This window comes from Lates calcarifer, linkage group LG3 (genome assembly GCF_001640805.2).
Source record: "Lates calcarifer isolate ASB-BC8 linkage group LG3, TLL_Latcal_v3, whole genome shotgun sequence".
Taxonomy (NCBI): Eukaryota; Metazoa; Chordata; class Actinopteri; family Centropomidae; genus Lates; species Lates calcarifer.
This window is the reverse complement of record NC_066835.1, coordinates 20,262,906-20,280,917: the sequence shown is the minus strand read 5'-3', so window position 1 is coordinate 20,280,917 and position 18,012 is coordinate 20,262,906. Positions and strand designations below refer to the sequence as shown.

Below are 18,012 nucleotides of genomic sequence, written 5' to 3'. Positions count from 1 at the left end.
CACAAAGTGCTTTAATGAGAAACAGGGACACAAGACAACACAAAAGTCATCCTGCAATGACCAGAGCTTTCTACAAATTATTATCATTGATTATTACAAAATCAGGTAAAAAAGAATAAGTGAGAAACATGCAGGAAAGAAAAATCTATTTCTTTTATTACTGGATTTTTAGAGGCACCCATGTAACACTCACAGCACCAGTAATTTACTGAATCAGGAACAAAGTGATTAAAGTGAGAACGCGCACAAAGTTGGGTTTGTTATTATTATTATAAAAGACTTAATTTGTTTATTCTCCTCACACTGACCTTCATAAACATGTAGTTTAATCTTCATATTGTGTTGCATTGACAGTCAATGCTGAAGCACCACAGTGAAAAATACCTGAGATTAAAAGAGAATTAAATTTATTTTTCGTTTCAGTGTTGGCAGTTTTATGAGAAGCATTTTAACTGTTAAAAGTTTTATAAATATCAAAGAATATAAATAAGATTAAGGTAGATTAATTCAAATCCTTCACACAGTACATGGTTGTTTCAAAGTGCTAAAACAGGTTTTGGTTGTTCTTTGTTTACACCAAAGTTCCACGGTCGTGGCTTCTGCTGAGCAGACTTGGGAACAAGAGCTCGTCACTGTCATCGACTTCATCATCCTCGACCTGCAGGGAATTCAGATGATTAGTACATATTAATCCTACACTGCCACACCTAGAACACAAACTTTGCACTGCTGTTTTTTCCAGTCTAACTTCAGTATCAGAAGGGTGGAGGGTAGCAAACTACACAGCAATCAATTTTTCCCTTTACATATTTTAATCTCCAGCGTGCTTCTGTGGCTGACACATTAATTAGCCCCTCAGACAGAGCTCTGCTCTCGCTCATAGTGTGCTTAATGTTCCAGTAGTTACATTTTTGTGAGTGTGTCACTCAGGAAATATTTGGGTGTTCAGAGCATTTACAGCTGAGTCAGTGGTAGAGCTGACTAGAGTATTTACCTCTTCGACTTGCTGTTTTTGCTTTTGTTTTTCAGACTTGGACTCTGTGTCCAGGAAGGCCACATAATGGATCAGAGTGTAGATTCTGGATAATAAAACAGAACAACAGCGTTGAAGTTAAAAAGGAGTGACTGACTGATCAAGAACATTATCTAAAAAAAGTTTTTGATCTGATTGGTTACCTGTGGTACAGCATGGCTAAGAACTGGATGAGAACCAGGAGAGCGAAGGCCACAATGAACATGAAGCCCAGCGGGTCGATGTACATGTAGTTTCCTGTGAACTGCAGGTTGTAGTCGACCTTCGGCACCTTGATGAAGATGGACGTGTTTGAGAGCTGGAGGGTGAAGGTCATTATGAGCCAGAGGGCGTTGCAGATGAAGTAGACAAATGTTATCTGTAAATGAAGAGGGAAAAAACTGATGAATTAATCTAATTTGATTGTAAGATTTATATGTGTAATGTAACTCACTGAGTTACATAGTTACCTTGTTTCTCAGATCCTTGAGTTCCTCAGTCATTTCCTTCTGTTTCTCTTTGTTCACAGGCAGAGGCTCCAGGTATTTTGCTGTCAGCTCTCTGAAGAACTGCTCCTCATCCTGCAGACAAATACAGGAACTCTTTCAGTGAAGTGTTATAGTGTTCACATACATCATGCTGATTTAAGTCACATGTAGGACAGGAACATTATATCAGGTGTTTGGGTGATTGGATTACAATCAAATAGTTCTTGACCACATGAGAGTGCAGGTGTAAATGTACCCAAAACACACTGAGGACAGATTGTGATCTGATCAGCCAAACCACCTCTGGATGTGGGCAGGGACACACTGTGACCATATTAATCATGTGTAAATGCAATTGGGTTGTCAGTCCACACACAACAACAACATGGGTAGAAACTCTACATGAGCAGTGACAGGATCACTACAGTCAGACAGTATCCTCCTCTTGTCTGCAGCCAGTTTCAAACTAATGAGGTGGTTTTGTTTCTAAGTCAAACTGAACATTACATATCACAGAGACAAGGCACAGACATTTTTCAAGCAACATTTAGAAGAAGACAATTATACAAAGTGATAAAACAAAGAAACAAACAAAACAGAAACATACACACACCTGGTCAAGTGTACCCTCTTGCAGGAGCATGTCATCTGACAAACCCTGTAGCTGTGTGACCCAACCTGGAGAAGAGCAACACGGGAAAATATTAGTTAACCTGAGAGTGTGTAAAAGTGATTTTTGCTATATTCTCTCATATTAGAACTTACACTGGTCTGGGCAGGTGAAAAGAGGCTCCTCATGTCTGCAATAAAAGTCAGCAACATATTACTATATTTCAGCATATTAACACTTTATATTATATGGCTAACACCTCGGGGATAGAAACTATCCTGATTTATATTTTGTTCTTTTTGTTCATTAGGTCAGAATTGAATAGTTAAAGTCTGTGTAAAGCAAATTCAGTGTTTTGTCTTTAAACATCTTTATGTCAGAAAATAGTTCCTGAAAACGTGTAAACTCTGTAAAGTCCGTGTTAGTGTATTGTGGAGTTAGACCGGTTTTCCATCAGTTTCATTCTCAGGATTTTATGGGCGGGTCTAAAACGGCGGCTCGATGACGCACTGGAGCCACCACTCAGCATAACCCCGCCCCTAAGAATGTAACCGTTAAAAATAGCAGCGCTTTTGCTCGACTATTAAGTTTTTGTCGGCTTTGCTAGCTAGCTATGTCGTTCTCCCGGAAATGTATCTTCTCTGGATGCCAGAGTTCGCAGAACAGCCTGGTCATCGCCTTATTTAAATTTTCAAAGGCATCAAGAGGAGGTGAGTTAAGTGACTGTTTCACTCCGGCTTGTTTTACAAAGTTTCATCGGAGCCAACGGAAATCCACCGGTAATCCTCTGTAACTTCTGAATGAGGCCGAACCGACCGTGCCCCACCCCCAGTCCTGTCCCGACGACATTGCTCACTGTGTGTGTGTGTGTGTGTGTGTGTGTGTCTGTGTCTGTGTCTGTGTGTCTAATGTGGGTAACTTTTGGTGGCTCAAACATGAATGTCTGTACAACTCCAAGGCAGCTAGTGTTTGTTTTGAAGGTTGTGCTGCTAACAGCGTGCTAGCAGGATGCTAACAGGGTGCTAACGGTTACTGTGATACAGCGTTAGAGTGGGCGTGGTTTCAACGGCCGCAGCGGACCGTGGACACGCCCCCAGAGCGGAGAACTTTTTTATTTTATCATGATTTTGAAACCGAATATATTTGCCAATTTTTTTTAACCATTTGAGCTTGGCTGGGTGGTTAATAACACATTTCTCTGTGGTGCGACTGACTCAGAACGCATTAGTATTACTGCTTTACATACATAGTAATAAAGCCTTTAACCAGCCCTCCCTATCTTACCTCTGTTCCTCCCGAGGCCTCCTTTCATCCTCTACAATTGTGTTTTGGGGCTGACGTTCAGGCTCTGCTGCCTCCACACTCAGGTTCTCCCGGCTGAAAATCACCTCCTCTGCACTGCCCCTCCGGCAGAGTTTTTTGCAGCAGTTGCCTCGTGAGAAGAACTTTTTGAATGTGCTTTTAGCTGTGAAGGTGAATATCAATTTCAGTTCAACTCTCAGCATTATGTCTCTGGTTAACAATATTAGTAGTAGTTTAAATAAGGAAATGACCTTAGTGAGGACCATTAGTACTGACTGTGCAACTGTGTCATTTAAAAAACTCTCAACTGCGACTTCCTATTTGACAATATCAGGATAAACTTTGTTGCAAAACAGAGGTTTACCAAAAATTATAGAAAGCCCAACTACCCTATTTATTTTTAACATTTCAGCTGTTATTTACCTTTCTCAGTTTTAGTCTGCTGGGTGGTGGCTGCAGGCCTGGCAGCCCCAGCAGGGGGCACTGTCTCCCTGGTGCCCCAGGACACATTGTTCATGTTGACCATGGAGTAAATAGCCAGCAGAAGGTAGGCGCTGGGGATGCAGAGAATGTAAAGTAAGCCGTATATCACCAGGCCGACCTCCTGAGGATGCAAGAGTGCAGTGATGAGGTAAAAGACAGCGAGGGTGATGAGGAAGATGCTGCTGGGAGTCAGGATGGTTTGATCTTTCACCATGTTGCCTGAAGGAGGATAAACAGAAAATGAGATTCAGGAGCAAGAAACCTTTTAGCTCTAACAGAGCTCCAGAAGTTTGTAACTAACATACCAATGATGACAAGTGCTGCTATCATCATGAGGAAGGCGTACAGGATGCTCATGACTGCTGCAATAACAATCTGAGTGTCTGACTTGATCTTGAAGCTGACGCCGAGGAAGATAGCAGGAGGTATCACAGCCATGACCAGAGCAGCATTGGGATGAATGTCAAGCAGCACAGTCAAACTTCCTGAGAGATAGACAGACAAAACAGATCAGTTCAGATGTAGGTGAAAATGCCTTCTACCATTTAATGATAGGTCCAGTTTGGATGTTGATTTTATTTAGAAACAGAACGAAAGCATTAAAATATTCCATAGCAGAGCTTTTTATTTTAACAACAAGCCTGACCTGCGATCATGAGGATGACAGTGGAGGGTGCCAGGATGGATGAAGCCATGCTGAAGAGCTGGTACAGCATGTAGGGTTTGGACATGGATGGGTTCCTGTGGGTAATCAGCGTGCTGGAGCCCAGCAAGTCCACAGTGTTTGCCATAGTGGATGGTCCCCATCGGCGGCGCTGAATGTAGCAAATAAATATTATGTTGTAAAAGTCTTAAATTATTAGCACATTAAATAACCCATTATTTTTTTCAGTCTCTACCTTAAGAACTACATCTGTTCCATAATCTCCAAGATAATAGCATGATTAGTCTGACTAATCTAATTGTACCTTGAGTTTTCATATGAGCAGTTAGTCATTATTGACTGACTCATAGAGTTAAATACTTTTCAGGAGCCAGAGCTAGCAAGGCACTTTTATTCCATCAATCACATGTAGGTAACACTTGCTGATCAGTGATCTCTTAAGGAGAATGACAGCACAGTGTTGTACCAAAAAGACTCAGATTTATACTTTGGCAGTTCTTGTAATCACCTGGTTGTAAAACTCCTTAAACCCTTCAGGTGCGTTGGTGTAGGCATCAGAAGCTGCATTGTACTCCACCCTCCATCCCTGCTTCAGCAGCAGAGTGCAGAGCCAGCGGTCCTCACCTGCACAAACCATTACAAAGACTCTTAGACAGAGTTTGAAATAGACATACAACAGCTATTGTGCTAATACTTGACATGTAATAACACATAAGCATTCTGCCAGTGGAGGTAAAGTATAACCCTTTTGACTGCTCCTCTGATTTTTCTGATACCTTGGTCGTACTGAATGTAGTGTCGAGCCTTTGAGGACTTGATGGTGTATTTTTTCATTATGTTGTCGTCCATCAGCGCCGCTGCTCTAAACAGACTGAAGCAGCCGGGGCTGCACAGCACACAGCCAAACACGTGCTCTGCTGTTTTTTGAAGCCAGTGACCCACAGCATATTCAAACTTCTGGTACCAAACCATGGGACCTGCCGGGGAAATACAGAACTGTTATGACATAAACCCGGTGCTGTGTGATATTAGTCTGTCTCTCATAGGCCAACTTTATCCAGTAGTATAATGAGTCTCATGTTAACCAGTTCTCCTCTTGTTGTTTTCATTTTACTCTATTTGACCAACCTGATCCAGTGGGGTGAATCCTGCCACATGCTGCCCCAACAAGTGGGTACATCCTCAGACGATCGATGAGTAGCATCACAGCAGCCGGCTGGAAGTCTGTGTCCCCGTCTAAAGCCAGGAGGTAGGTGCTGTGTTTCTCTTTCTAGAGGGAAAGGTGCCATTTTATATTTAGCTACTTTTCATATTGAAGTGTATGTGTGTGTGTGCATGTGTTTTCTGTTGTCGCACCTCAAACTCTCTTATCAGTTCAGACTCATCCTCTGCTTTCTCCAAACGTTTGTAATACTTGGTCGCAACTTTCCAGCCCAAGAGGTAGTACAAGTACATTACCTGGAAAATGTCAAATAACATTCAGCAAACACCCTCTGATAGACACATCTTTACTCTACGTTTCTCTCTACTAATTTGCAGTGGTTTTACTCAGACTTAGCAGGTTTATGTTGATATGGTAATAACTATATTTGAAATTCACATATCTCACCACTCAGAAATGTTTATGCCCATATTACAAAGGTAATGATCTCATAAGGTATATTTTTGTGGATTAACAAAGTGACAAAATGAACTGTAATGAACCTGTGTTGCATAATTACCCCACCTGAGACCATCTCTTCTTGTGGCGGATAAGTTGCTTGTCCTTGAAGTGAATCACCAGACTGTTGCCATGAGGCATGGTGATCACCACACGCCCTCCATATGGTGTCCTCACAAGCTTCTGATCTGGGATCTGCTGCTGCTCTTGAAAGAGGCCTTTATCGATGTTCATGAAGATACTAATGACAGAGGATATAAGATAATTCAGCTTCATATGAAACTTGCAGAGATCACGTTTCATTCTTTTCAGTGAACTCTTAGAGTTTCACATATTTTACCTGTAAACTTCTCTGATAATTTCCACAAGCATCTCTGCGTATTCGTTGATGTGCCGCCCTCGACTGCCGGGAACATCTCTGAAGGCGTCGTCAAAGCAGATGTGGCCTTCAAAAGTCACATCACTGGCTTCCCTTTCCTTCTTTGGCCTGTACTTGTCCAGTCTGGAGACAACAACAATTGTACAACAATTGTATTGAAACAACCATGATGATTTTGAAGTTGGATTGGAATTCTTCCACAGTGAACTTGGAGGTAGTTACACTGCAGGAGAGGTGCTTTGCTAAAATCCCACCCTGCCTATCTACATACATGCCAGCATAGTAACAACCAGACTACTCACAAAAAATGTAGAGTTAAGAAAGTTATAGTGCTAACAGTGGAAGAAAAATTACAGACCATAACACCATTCTTTATGTGTGAAACTTACCGAAATATTGAAATGATTATCTTCATCATCTCCTCATAGGTCTCGTGCCACATCGTCACACAAAGGAACACTTTTACAGGGTCAAGTTTTCTGTATCTAGAAATGACAAATTTTTAGTCGAGCAGTTGAGAAAGAACTCCATTCATCAAACCAAACTCAAATTTAATCACTGCCACTGTTAAATGTTATTTTTAATGCATATGAAAAAATACCAGAATCAAATTGTCTTAGCCTTTAACTAACCAAAACAAGAACCCAGAAGTAATCTTAGCTCAAAGTCAGTTTTAAACCCATCACACACACCACCCACACTTACTGCTTGGTTCTGTCAGTCGTCTGGATCTGGAATCGAGTGTTTAGAAGCAGGGACTGCTCAATAAAGGCTCCCTCATACAGCCTCCTGATGAACAGGTCTTGGGTCCTCTGGATGCGATATAGGCTGAGGTACCACAGGTGGAGAGTGGCCAACACAAGACCGAGCCACCAGGACACTGCTGAACCTGAGGGAAGATGAATGAAAGGTGACAGGTGGAGTTATTTTGTGACAAGATAAAGTGCTGAAATGTATTTTTTTTATTGAAAGCACTTCCCCTGAATTTTCCATACCAGCCTCTACTTCATGTAGTTATTCCCCACGTTTCCCATAATGCCTTACAACAAGAGTTTTACATGAAGATAGTAAGGACTGGCAAAAGACATACACCATATGTTCATTACCTGTCAGTATCCCAATGTCAGTTATTTTGGACATGTCCAGGAAGCACAGAGTGTGTGCAACATCTAAAACCAGATTTGGGAACACACTGTCCTTCAGACTTTGGTTTCTTCCATCCACAACCACACTACAGTAGCTTGTGAAGTTGATGCTTGCTGTCCCGTTCAGACTTATTCTGTATTCCTGATAGTAAACAATGACAGGGACGACAAGCAGAGCCATAACAGCCAGAGAGGCCAGGTACAAAGGCAGGATGAAGCATCGTCGCTAGGGCGTGCATCTTGCAGGCTGCAACAGCGAACCAGTGGCAGAGTGCTGAGGAGATCAGCTGGATCCCAATGGTGATGGCTATAATCCTTGTCTCACGACTCGGGATTGAGGTCACGATTTCCCAGTCCATTTTGGCCAGAGGGACGTAGGCTCCAAGCACACAGGCGGTCACCACGATCCTGAGCAGGCTGGAGAGGATATGCAGGATGTTCTGACCTCTTCTCACGTCTCTGCATAGCTCTTTGAGGTAGACAGAGCTGCTACTCTCACTAATCAGTCTCAGGTAGTTCTCCCACCAGTTGAAAGACACCAGGAAGGACCCACCAACAGCCAGACCCACCCAAATGGCCATCTTGATATCAGTAGGATCCTTCATGATGTATAAGGCAAGGAACAGGGCATAACCGAGCAAAATGAGGATGAAGGCTGTGATGGATGGCAGCAGGAAGCAGTTCCTTTCCTTGGCAGTGCACTGAGCGATCACCTGTAGGAGTGTAGAGAGGACCGCTACACCGTTCAGTATTGTCACGTTGGTCACAATGTCCAAGTGTGGCATCGCCACAATGGTGAGAATTGCTGCTCCCACAGACACCAGAAACTCAAAGAACAGAACCTGAGGGATAAGCAGAGTAAGATAACATTGAATTAAATACAGTGCTAGGTCTTTTACATGTATGCATGTATTGTTATTAATTCCCTGTAAAACCACACCAAAAAATGTCCTTGCTGAGTGTGTGTTTATCATGTAAGTAAAACTATTTTGACCTGTTTGATGTGGCAAAAATCATGAATTAGACGCTTATTTTGTTGTGTAGCTGATTAGAGAAGGGGCAGTGAGTAAAGGCATCTTGTCAGGTTTCTCACCAGAGCCACTGTTTTTTTGGCCGGCAGCTTTGAGGATTTGTAACATGCCTTCCAGATGCTCTTTAGTACGAGAAGGACACTGGAGGCAATGAGAGAGCAGCCAATACAGAGAAGAGCGACAGGTTTCTGCACTGCTGGGAGTGTCTTGGTGCCGTCATTAGACAAGGTGATGAGGAGAAGGAAAGAAGTCTGGAAACATGAACAAAGTCGAGACAAAACATAAAGAAACAGACAAAACAAATCACAGATTATGATTACAGATTACTTGTAAACTTTTTCCAATATTCTTGTTTGAGAGAAGATTACTGGTTACTTTAAATAAGTTAACTTTTACCAATAGCAATAGTAATTTTGTGGAAAGATATGGCAGTTCTTGATCTTATTAAACTGGCTGATTTGTTAATGAAGTAGATATTGAGATTCTTGCATAATAGCGAGTTTTCCCTCAAAAAGCATTTGTTTTTTCACATTAATTCATTCTATTTAAAATAAAAGAGCTCAATAAACAATAAAAGTTCAAATTTGGACAAAGTTGTCCAACTGGAATATGCTGACCACTACATGACTAAAAACCTAAATTAAGTTTAAATTATAAGCAACACCAAAAGATGAGTTAATGTAACTGGAAATGTATATTTGTGTACAGCAGGGCAGTAAATATGTATATCTATATATTTAAACAGAACAAACCTTGCTACATAGCGCCAAGCCAAACACAAACACAGCGACTACACTCAGAGAGATGATCCTCAGTAGTTTGACCAGTTTCCAGGGCGTCTCTTCATCTTCAATGATGGGGACCTCTCGACAGGTGTCCCACGGCCTCCTGAAAAAAAAACACCATAATGTCAAATCTGTGAAACACTCATTTATTCAGGTTTAATACTAATAATAGTAATATATAATGTATAATTTGAAATGAAAAAAGTGTCTCACTTGGGCGAGCTCCTGTCTTCATCCATGTTTCAGACTTGTGCGTCTACTTTGCCTGACTGTAGGTTACAACGTCCTGAACATCATGTTTTTCATCCCCATGCAGATACCATTGTCAATGACGGCTGAATCACAATTATGCTTATCCTATTATTAAATGCCAACACCCTAAATGCTGTAGATGCTGCAGGTGAGAAACCAAACAAGGTAAAAGGAAACCAGACTTGATGAACACATGAGGGCTAATCTCACAAAAAGCTGGAATACTGACCCACGTGTCTTTACTTTACAGATTTTTCTTTTTAAAAACTAAGGTCAAAGCTTTTAACATGAAAAGTAAACGCTCAGGGTGATGTTGCAGTTTTAAAAAACACAAATTTCCATTACTCTCATGCAAAATAAAAATATTACATGTTTATTTATACATTTTTTAGATTAATGACAAACTAACTAACTTGTCATTATAAAACTGCTTGTCAGTAAAATGAGCTCAAGGTAACAAATCAATGAGACAATAAGAGTTCTTGTAGTTGATTAGTCACATTAATGAGTGACTAAAACTTGTCACTGTGTCATTCAGAGACATTTCTAGATCATGTGAAACTGAAAAGGTTATATTTTCAAAACCAACAACAAAACAGTTTTAGAACTTCTTCAATAATTTGGATTAAGTTCCTTTAAATCAGATTTTGTGAAGAAGTAGTTTTAGTTTGAATATTTGTCTCAGTCACATTAAAGTTAAATGGATGAATGTTATTTACAGGGGACACATTTGTTCTTTCTGTCATTGGTTGGCTTCCAAACAACGCTTTGTGTCTGTTTTCATGGCTGCATTCATATAACTGTCAGAGAAAACACAGAATACAAAGAACAAGAAGCACAGCACAACAATAGCACTGACAGTATGAATACACAAAGTAATAAAATACAGAGCACAAAATAATAGCACGTAATACAATTAAAAAGCATGTTACATGTAAATAGCTCATGCAGAACAGCATTTCATATTAATTCACATGTATTTGAACATGCATGCAATAAGCTAACACTAAAGAGGCAGATTGTATATTGTTCAAACATTTTATTTATTAAATTAAAAGTAAGATCCTCATACTGTACTGAAGCTCTCAGCAAATTTAATTTAAAAGGTTTTCAGGCTTTGTCAAATAAACATCACAGAGGAGAGCAAGCAAACAACATATAGACAACCACATTCATCACTCAGGTGGTTGTGATCTGCTTGATTGAGAGTCAATCTACTTTCAGACTGGACCAATCAGAGCAGAGCTGGACAACAGTGTCTAAATTAGTTTGCTAATATGTATTTAGCTTGTCGTCTTTGTTGAGCTGTATGTCTGTATCTGTACAGTATCATTCTGTTAATGTGTGTTAATGTGTGTACTGAGAACAGGAGTCAAATTATTTCACTGTGTCAACATGCTTGGCTAATCAAGCTAATCCTTTCTAATTCTCAATTTCATTTCTGAGATGTGTTTAGGCATATGATAATAATTGTTAATGAAGATAATAGCGATAATGATGATGATACTTAATTATCAGACAAGTCTGAAATTTTTATTGCATCATGGCAGCTCCAATTTCAAAGAATATAGAAATTAGGGTGAGAGACATAAACACATACATTTAACTTAACATTCCAATCACAAAAAACATATGTTCCTTCAAAGTACATTTGATCTGGGCTTAAATGCCATATTTAATTTTAAGATCAACTGGTGCTGATGCTTCAGTCTAACTTTGTTATATGGTGGAACCCTGTATCTCTGGTTTGATGGTAACAGTTTGCAGTCACTGCTCAGGTCATGGTTGAGGTCAGAGGCAATGCTGTTGGTCAGCTGTAGTATGTTATGAACACAAACCAAGCATAGTGAGACACAGTGTATCTGAAGAATATGAGTGCATCATATGAGGTCAGTATAAACTGTAATAATAAAGTTCTTGAAACCATATTTTTGACACAGGGCTCATCTACAAGGGAAGGAAAAACATAATGAATTATAATAAAGATCATGAAATGAAAGTAAAACAGACAGAACTTTGTGTCCTCGTCAGAAACCAGAATAGCCAGAGCAACTAGCTTCCAAGCTAATGAGACTTAGTCACATCTTTAATGAGCATTTGACAATGTGTTTAATGACCAAAGCTGTTTGTGACCACAATGGTATTTTATGTATGCAAATTCCCAAATGTAACTTGAGAAGGAAATACTACACTGTGACTGGACACCTCTAAAGACTGAGGATTTGAGGATTTTTAGCACTGCACTCTTACAGTAGTGTTGGTCTTACAAAGGACAATTTTTTTTTAAAAAAAAGGGAGCAAACTGATGCAGCAGAACCAGGCATAGTATGTCTTAACTGTGAACACTCGCTTATTGATTTATGTGCTACACATACATGCTTAAGAATATAATCATTGGAGAAAATAAAATAAAACTGGCCACAGGTCACATCTTCAGTGACCTGGTCTTTCACTGCGCTGAAATCCAGTCAAAGCTAGTCAGCTTTAAAACTCCTCCGACACTGAACAGACTGTTTATAATAAACTGCTTCTGCTGTGCTTTCGCTGTGACGATACAGTAATTATCTCTTCCAGGAATAAGCAAGTAGAGCAAAAATAGGAACACACCTGTATGTTCGCGTCCTTCAGAGTTCATCATTACATAAAACATGTTGCACTGCAAAAAGACAGGTACGACAGGCTTTAATTAAACCCTGCTGTTTTGTCACACAGACGCAATGGAGTGTTTTTTCTCTAGAGAGTGGCAGTGTAAACAATGAAACAACATAGAGTAAATCTACTCGTATCTACTCACTGAAACATACATATGAAACTCACCTGCTGAGTCATATACTTGATTTTGTTATTATTATTATTATTATATATTAAGAAAAAAAAAGAAGAGCTTTTGTTTTATGGCTTTTTACGTGAAACTTCTTCATAATGATATTTGACTAGAAAGACAGACACACCAGTCATTTTCTTCTGCACATTAATCCACATCAACATTCACATAGTTACAGTGATTGTATATATGGAACAGCAGATATACTTTGGATTTGCTGGGAAAATGCTACTGGTCAACATAATGGGATGGAATATGTAGTATTCAGTCAAAATGTGTGTTCAGTGCAACAATGTGGCTCATTGATCAGTTTTTGGAAAACAATACAGTTCAATGGCACAGAGGAATATAGATATATCAGAATATATCTCTGGGGGAAAAAAGCCTTTTGATAATGTATCTGTCAATCCTTAAGCAGTCTGTACATCTTATTAAATGTACATAACTGATTTGTCACAATCTGTTTAATAGGCTTGATACAGAGGTGTGGGTTCCTGGTTGATTTGCACATATTTTTATGTGACGTTGTTTATGAGCCACCATAAAATTTTCATTCATTTGTTCTTAATCATTGTCATCAGCAGCTGCTGTTGAACATTCCAACGTATCATTATACCCAGGATCAATTATGTTTGGTTTTGCCACTCAGAGAACTTGCTGACATGGCTCATGATTGAATAATTCCAATCCAAACAGAAAATAAAATATCCAGAGTCACTCTAAATTATGAAGGAGTGTTTAAGACGCTTTTAATGTACTAATTTGTATTGAGTGCAAATTCTATGCAGGCTTTCAAGGTGTTTTTCTACCAGCTCAGTCCATCTGTGGTGATTGTGTAACACCATCCCACCTCTTCCTGGTGTGGTTAGGGAGGAAAGGCATGTTAACAGTCTGATGTTTTTACTCATGTAAAACAACACTGATGATCTGACAGAAATAAAAGACAAAAGAGTATCATATAGCACATTTCCAAAAAAACAAAAAACAAATAACACATTAAAACATTCAAAGAACAAAGTTTTTTTTCTGTCTCACATAGCATGATTTATAAATTACTGGGAGTGATATCTAGAAATAAATAGCATATATATATATATATATATAAAATTTAGTGATTGTCTGTTGCAGTTTGCTCAGAAGCAGAGATGAGTTTCACTTTCAACAAACATAAAACCTTAAAACCCTGGTTTTGACAACAGTGACTCATGACGCTCTAAAAGGTTGAAACTGTTGCTCTAGTGTTTATAATGGCTCACTCTATAACTATAATGACATGATTTTGATTAAGCTCTTTAGCTCTTTAAGCTAAAACTAACAACCTGAGGCCCTTTCAGTTTGTTTGAACAGAAGGTGTGGTAAAGTGCTGCTCTCTAGCAGTGTATATGTGTGTTTGTATGCAATGTATGTATGTATAAAAATATTTTTATACATTTTTATATCCTTTGTATTATGTCTAACAGATCCAAACTTTGGTGCTGCTTGACAAACCTACCTCTGAGTAAGACAGCACTGTGTGCTCTACTTTTGTAGCCCCACAAATAAATATTTAAGCTCCTAAATAACCCCAACAAGAAAACATAGAACTAATGGCAGAATTCACAAAAATAAAAGTTATTTCATGACAAATGTTTCCCACACTGGTGGTTTTACAGATGATACCCAGGAGCTACATGTGTCATTTGAGATTAATGTTAACACTCCAGCATTTTGCATAATGGTTTGGGATACAATGTCTGAAAACCACAAAAAGCTGGATGAGTCACCTCAACTATGCTTGGATAAACTGAGGTGTTGTAATCTATTATATAACTTGATCCAAGATAATAAGGATACTTCAAAAAGCTCGGAGGCCTCGTGCGACACTGTTGAACTTGTATAATAAAGTAAACAGTGATTCATTTCAGCCTGGTATCACCCAATGACCTTACCTACCTACCCATCTAATAATAACCCTAACCACAACCACAGCAGTGTTCTTTGAATGGGTTAATAATACACATAAAACATTGTTTTAAAAGTTCATTCCAAACCAACAGATACACATGCACCTCTTATCTTTTAACACTAGGTATCAACCAAAACATACATTCAAAGGTATTATTAAGTCACAGATCATCTGATTTCATAGAATCTCCAGTGAATAAGTCAATCAGTCAAGTCATTTTATTACGCTCCACAGTGAATAGAGACTATAGCAGTAGACGTACTCTTATCTATAAGACTTACATAAACCAACAAGGTGTATGATGGTGGGAGAATTCATCTCTTTTCGTGACAGTGCTGCCTCTGGTGCTGGTGCACCCTCTATCTCAGAAGATCATATTATACAAGTGAAAGCTCTAGAACAGTTACTAAAGGGATCAGGTAGTGAGACTGAAATAAATACACAAGAATTAAATACAAAATGACATTAAGTTATTCTCAGTTTGTCTCTGGATCAGGTCACAGCTGTTGAGAATAGCATAGATACCAATGGAATATGTTTAATGGATTTTATTTCAAAAGAGATTTATAAGCTAATTATATATACAAAATCAAAACATAATATTTACAACTTACCAAATGTTTCCCTTTCCCACACTGCAAACCCTAAAACCTTCCAATACCTTATCATCACCCAGAAAATGTCAGAGATTTCACTCCAATGTGTTATCCCTGTTAACAGTAGAAAACATACATAAATATAAAATATATAAATTAGTTAGCAAACAGAAAGGCAACAACATTCTGGCAGTGGGTACCTGTGTGCTGATTCAGTAACACACCACAAGATGGTGATAATCGTTTTAGAAAGTGTTTCAATCTGCTCTCCACTGCCAACACAGAGCAGTGATGCTCCCTGTAGCTTGAGGGGAGTGTGCGTGCTGGTGAGTCTATTTTACTGTTTGACAGCATGTATATGCACACCTATGTGAAATGTTTTAGGTAAATCTTGTCTTGTTTCTCCTGCTCACATTGTAACATACTGTTTGTGTCCACTTCTTTGTATATGGCAGCTGATGAGTGTTCTCTAATTGCTTACCAAGTATAGCATTTGAAAAATGTGTCTGAGTAATTTGAAAAACTCTTAGCACTGAAGGTAAAACAAGGTGAGGTCAATTGAACTGCATCTTTTAGACACTTATGATTTACGCAGCTCTCACCGTGCATCCGTGAAGAGTTAAATACTTCTAGTATCCTAGAAGTGTTTGTTGGATGGTTAAAAGGCTTCAGAAACCCCTCCTATCACTACACCTTTCCAACATCAGAACTGAATTGAACTGTTTCAGACAGTCTCTGTAACTTTCTGAAACCGACAATCTGACATACACTGATACTTCACACAGAGATTTCCAACCGTGAGAAGATGAGAAAGGAGCCATGGTTTAAACCTCTCTCTCCAGCTCTCTTTTGTCATTCTTAGCGAAACCATTTCTGTCACGTTTTGTGTTTAAAGGGAGTGCAAAGTGAATGCAGCAGAGCCCATTCATTAAGAATATGGTCCTGCACACACCTCACCTTCACATCTGTACCACCCAGTCATTTCTGCAGGGTGTGTTAATTACTCATTACTCACTACTCTCGTTACTGTTATGATGTTGCTTAATTGACCTCACGTCAAACTATACAGTCATCGATCAGAAATGGTCATTGATGGCCATATTAATCTATTTTCAGGATGCACCTATAAAAATAATAGCTGATTGCATAATGCTGTTATGGCAACACCTTAATAAAATGATGTTTGTGGCCAACTAGAATTAGAGTGCCACAAGCTATAAACACAACACTGACATACTGGCCAGTAGTAGTACACAATGTGCTTAAATGGTGACAACGATCAACGAGTCATGTTTAAAATAAAGTTCATTCATGAACTGAAATCAGGTCATCTCCACCTTTGCTTGTTGATAAGGGTTTCCTCATTCCTGAGAGGAAGTCTGAACAGCTTGTAAACTCATTTCTAAAAGCACAGTGGGAAGGTGAGTGGTATTTAATGAGCACCTCCTCTCTATCTGTATTTATATCTACTTGAACCCCTCTGAGTTAAGGTAGCGAGTCAACTGAAACGAGCGGTTTGCTTCAATGAATTTTACTTCCTTGTTGACATACCAGTCTCTTCTCAGAAGTGAACTGTCCAGAACTTCCTGTGACACTGTTTTTAGGATCAAGGCTATAAACAGAGGCCTGTTTTTAGCATTGATATATACATTTAATCTGGCTCTTTGTCAATCTTATTAATAAGGTGTAATACAGATTAATCCTCATTTGATTGAGTCATGACTCAGATTTTTCAGCACTAAGGGTTTTAAAGTAGCCTGCCCTCATTGCCTCCATGAGTTGTGTGTCACAGCCGCTGCTGCTGCTGCACCAGTAGATCGTGCTGATAAGCAGCCAGTAAACTAACTTCCTGATGAACACCTCATGTCTGTTCCTCAGTGGCTAACTTACAGTTTGAAAACCTCTGGAGCAGCTACTGCTGAACCTGTCAGAGGTGGAATGATATGATACCACTGTCTGGAACTGCTGGATGTGTGAATGAGCATTGCTGTAAAGTCAAGTGGTAAAAAAAAAAAAAAATCAGTTATTGCAGGTTTAAGCACATTTTTTGAGTTGCTGGATGTTGTTTCTTTCATCAAAGCAAATTTGACAGTGTTGAGCTGCAATATGGGAAATATAATATCCTGTGTAATTTATGACATGAAACTTGAAGGATGAAACGCTAGAGTTAAATGACCCAATAACCCAGATCATATATTTATAGAAATTAAAAATAAAAAAATAAAAGAATTTAATAAAAATGATCCACAAATCCACAAATGTATTTCCTCAAAATAAAAAAGGTGAAAAGCAAAATAAATAAAACATTTGCTGCTTATTTGTAACATTAACAATTTGTTTTGTTTGATTGTTTTTATCATAAATTTAGGTAAGTGACATATATTTTTACAGCTGGCACATTCAACATGGCCAAACATTCACACAAGTGCAGATTTGCGTGTGGGCCTACACTAAAATATTTTTTAATTATATGTTAAGTTTGTTGTGCAAAGTTGTGACTCCACACCTATTTCCAGGCGTAGTCATATTCATTGAATTAAGTTAAAATGAGAGGGTGCCAACTCCCATTTGCCTCAGAAAACTATGACACTCCCTCCACATCTCGTTCCGTGTCTGTGATTGTCTGAGTGGAAGCAGGTGTGCTGGAGTCAGAGCAGAGCTACACCAGCTGTGCCTCATAATCAATCCTCTACAAATACCCAGCTCTGCCACCATCACCATGTCTGACTATACCCTCTGCTTCAGTCAGTCTGCGCTGTCAGCCTTTTTGTTTCTTCATGTTGCTTGTCTCCTCCATCATCCCTGTCACTGTCCTCAATTTATTTCCCTTCTGCTT

At 39.1% G+C, this 18,012-nt stretch overlaps 1 protein-coding gene across 1 annotated transcript; it reads right to left on the bottom strand.

The window, feature by feature from the left end:
• Positions 1–922: 922 nt before the first annotated feature.
• On the bottom strand, positions 923–6,701 carry LOC108886979 (chitin synthase chs-1-like). The gene is made up of 14 exons (XM_051069244.1): positions 6,286–6,701; positions 5,895–6,017; positions 5,688–5,829; positions 5,336–5,536; positions 5,068–5,183; positions 4,542–4,710; positions 4,201–4,380; positions 3,836–4,114; positions 3,395–3,575; positions 2,266–2,300; positions 2,114–2,178; positions 1,483–1,593; positions 1,177–1,391; positions 923–1,079 (listed from the first exon to the last, which is right to left on the bottom strand). Exons 1-14 carry the CDS (start codon positions 6,520–6,522, stop codon positions 923–925), a joined length of 2,211 nt encoding a protein of 736 aa, XP_050925201.1. The 5' UTR covers positions 6,523–6,701.
• Positions 6,702–18,012: the final 11,311 nt, after the last annotated feature.

What these genes read in the sequence shown, in the direction of transcription:
- LOC108886979 (XM_051069244.1), bottom strand. Translation starts at nt 6,522, where the DNA reads ATGAAACGTGATCTCTGCAAGTTTCATATGAAGCTGAATTATCTTATA. An exon ending in AAGAGGGTACACTTGACCAG is followed by an intron (nt 1,594 to 2,113) that starts GTGTGTGTATGT and finishes ATTTGTCTGCAG; the next exon opens with GATGAGGAGCAGTTCTTCAG. An exon ending in TCAAGGATCTGAGAAACAAG is followed by an intron (nt 1,392 to 1,482) that starts GTAACTATGTAA and finishes CTTCATTTACAG; the next exon opens with ATAACATTTGTCTACTTCAT.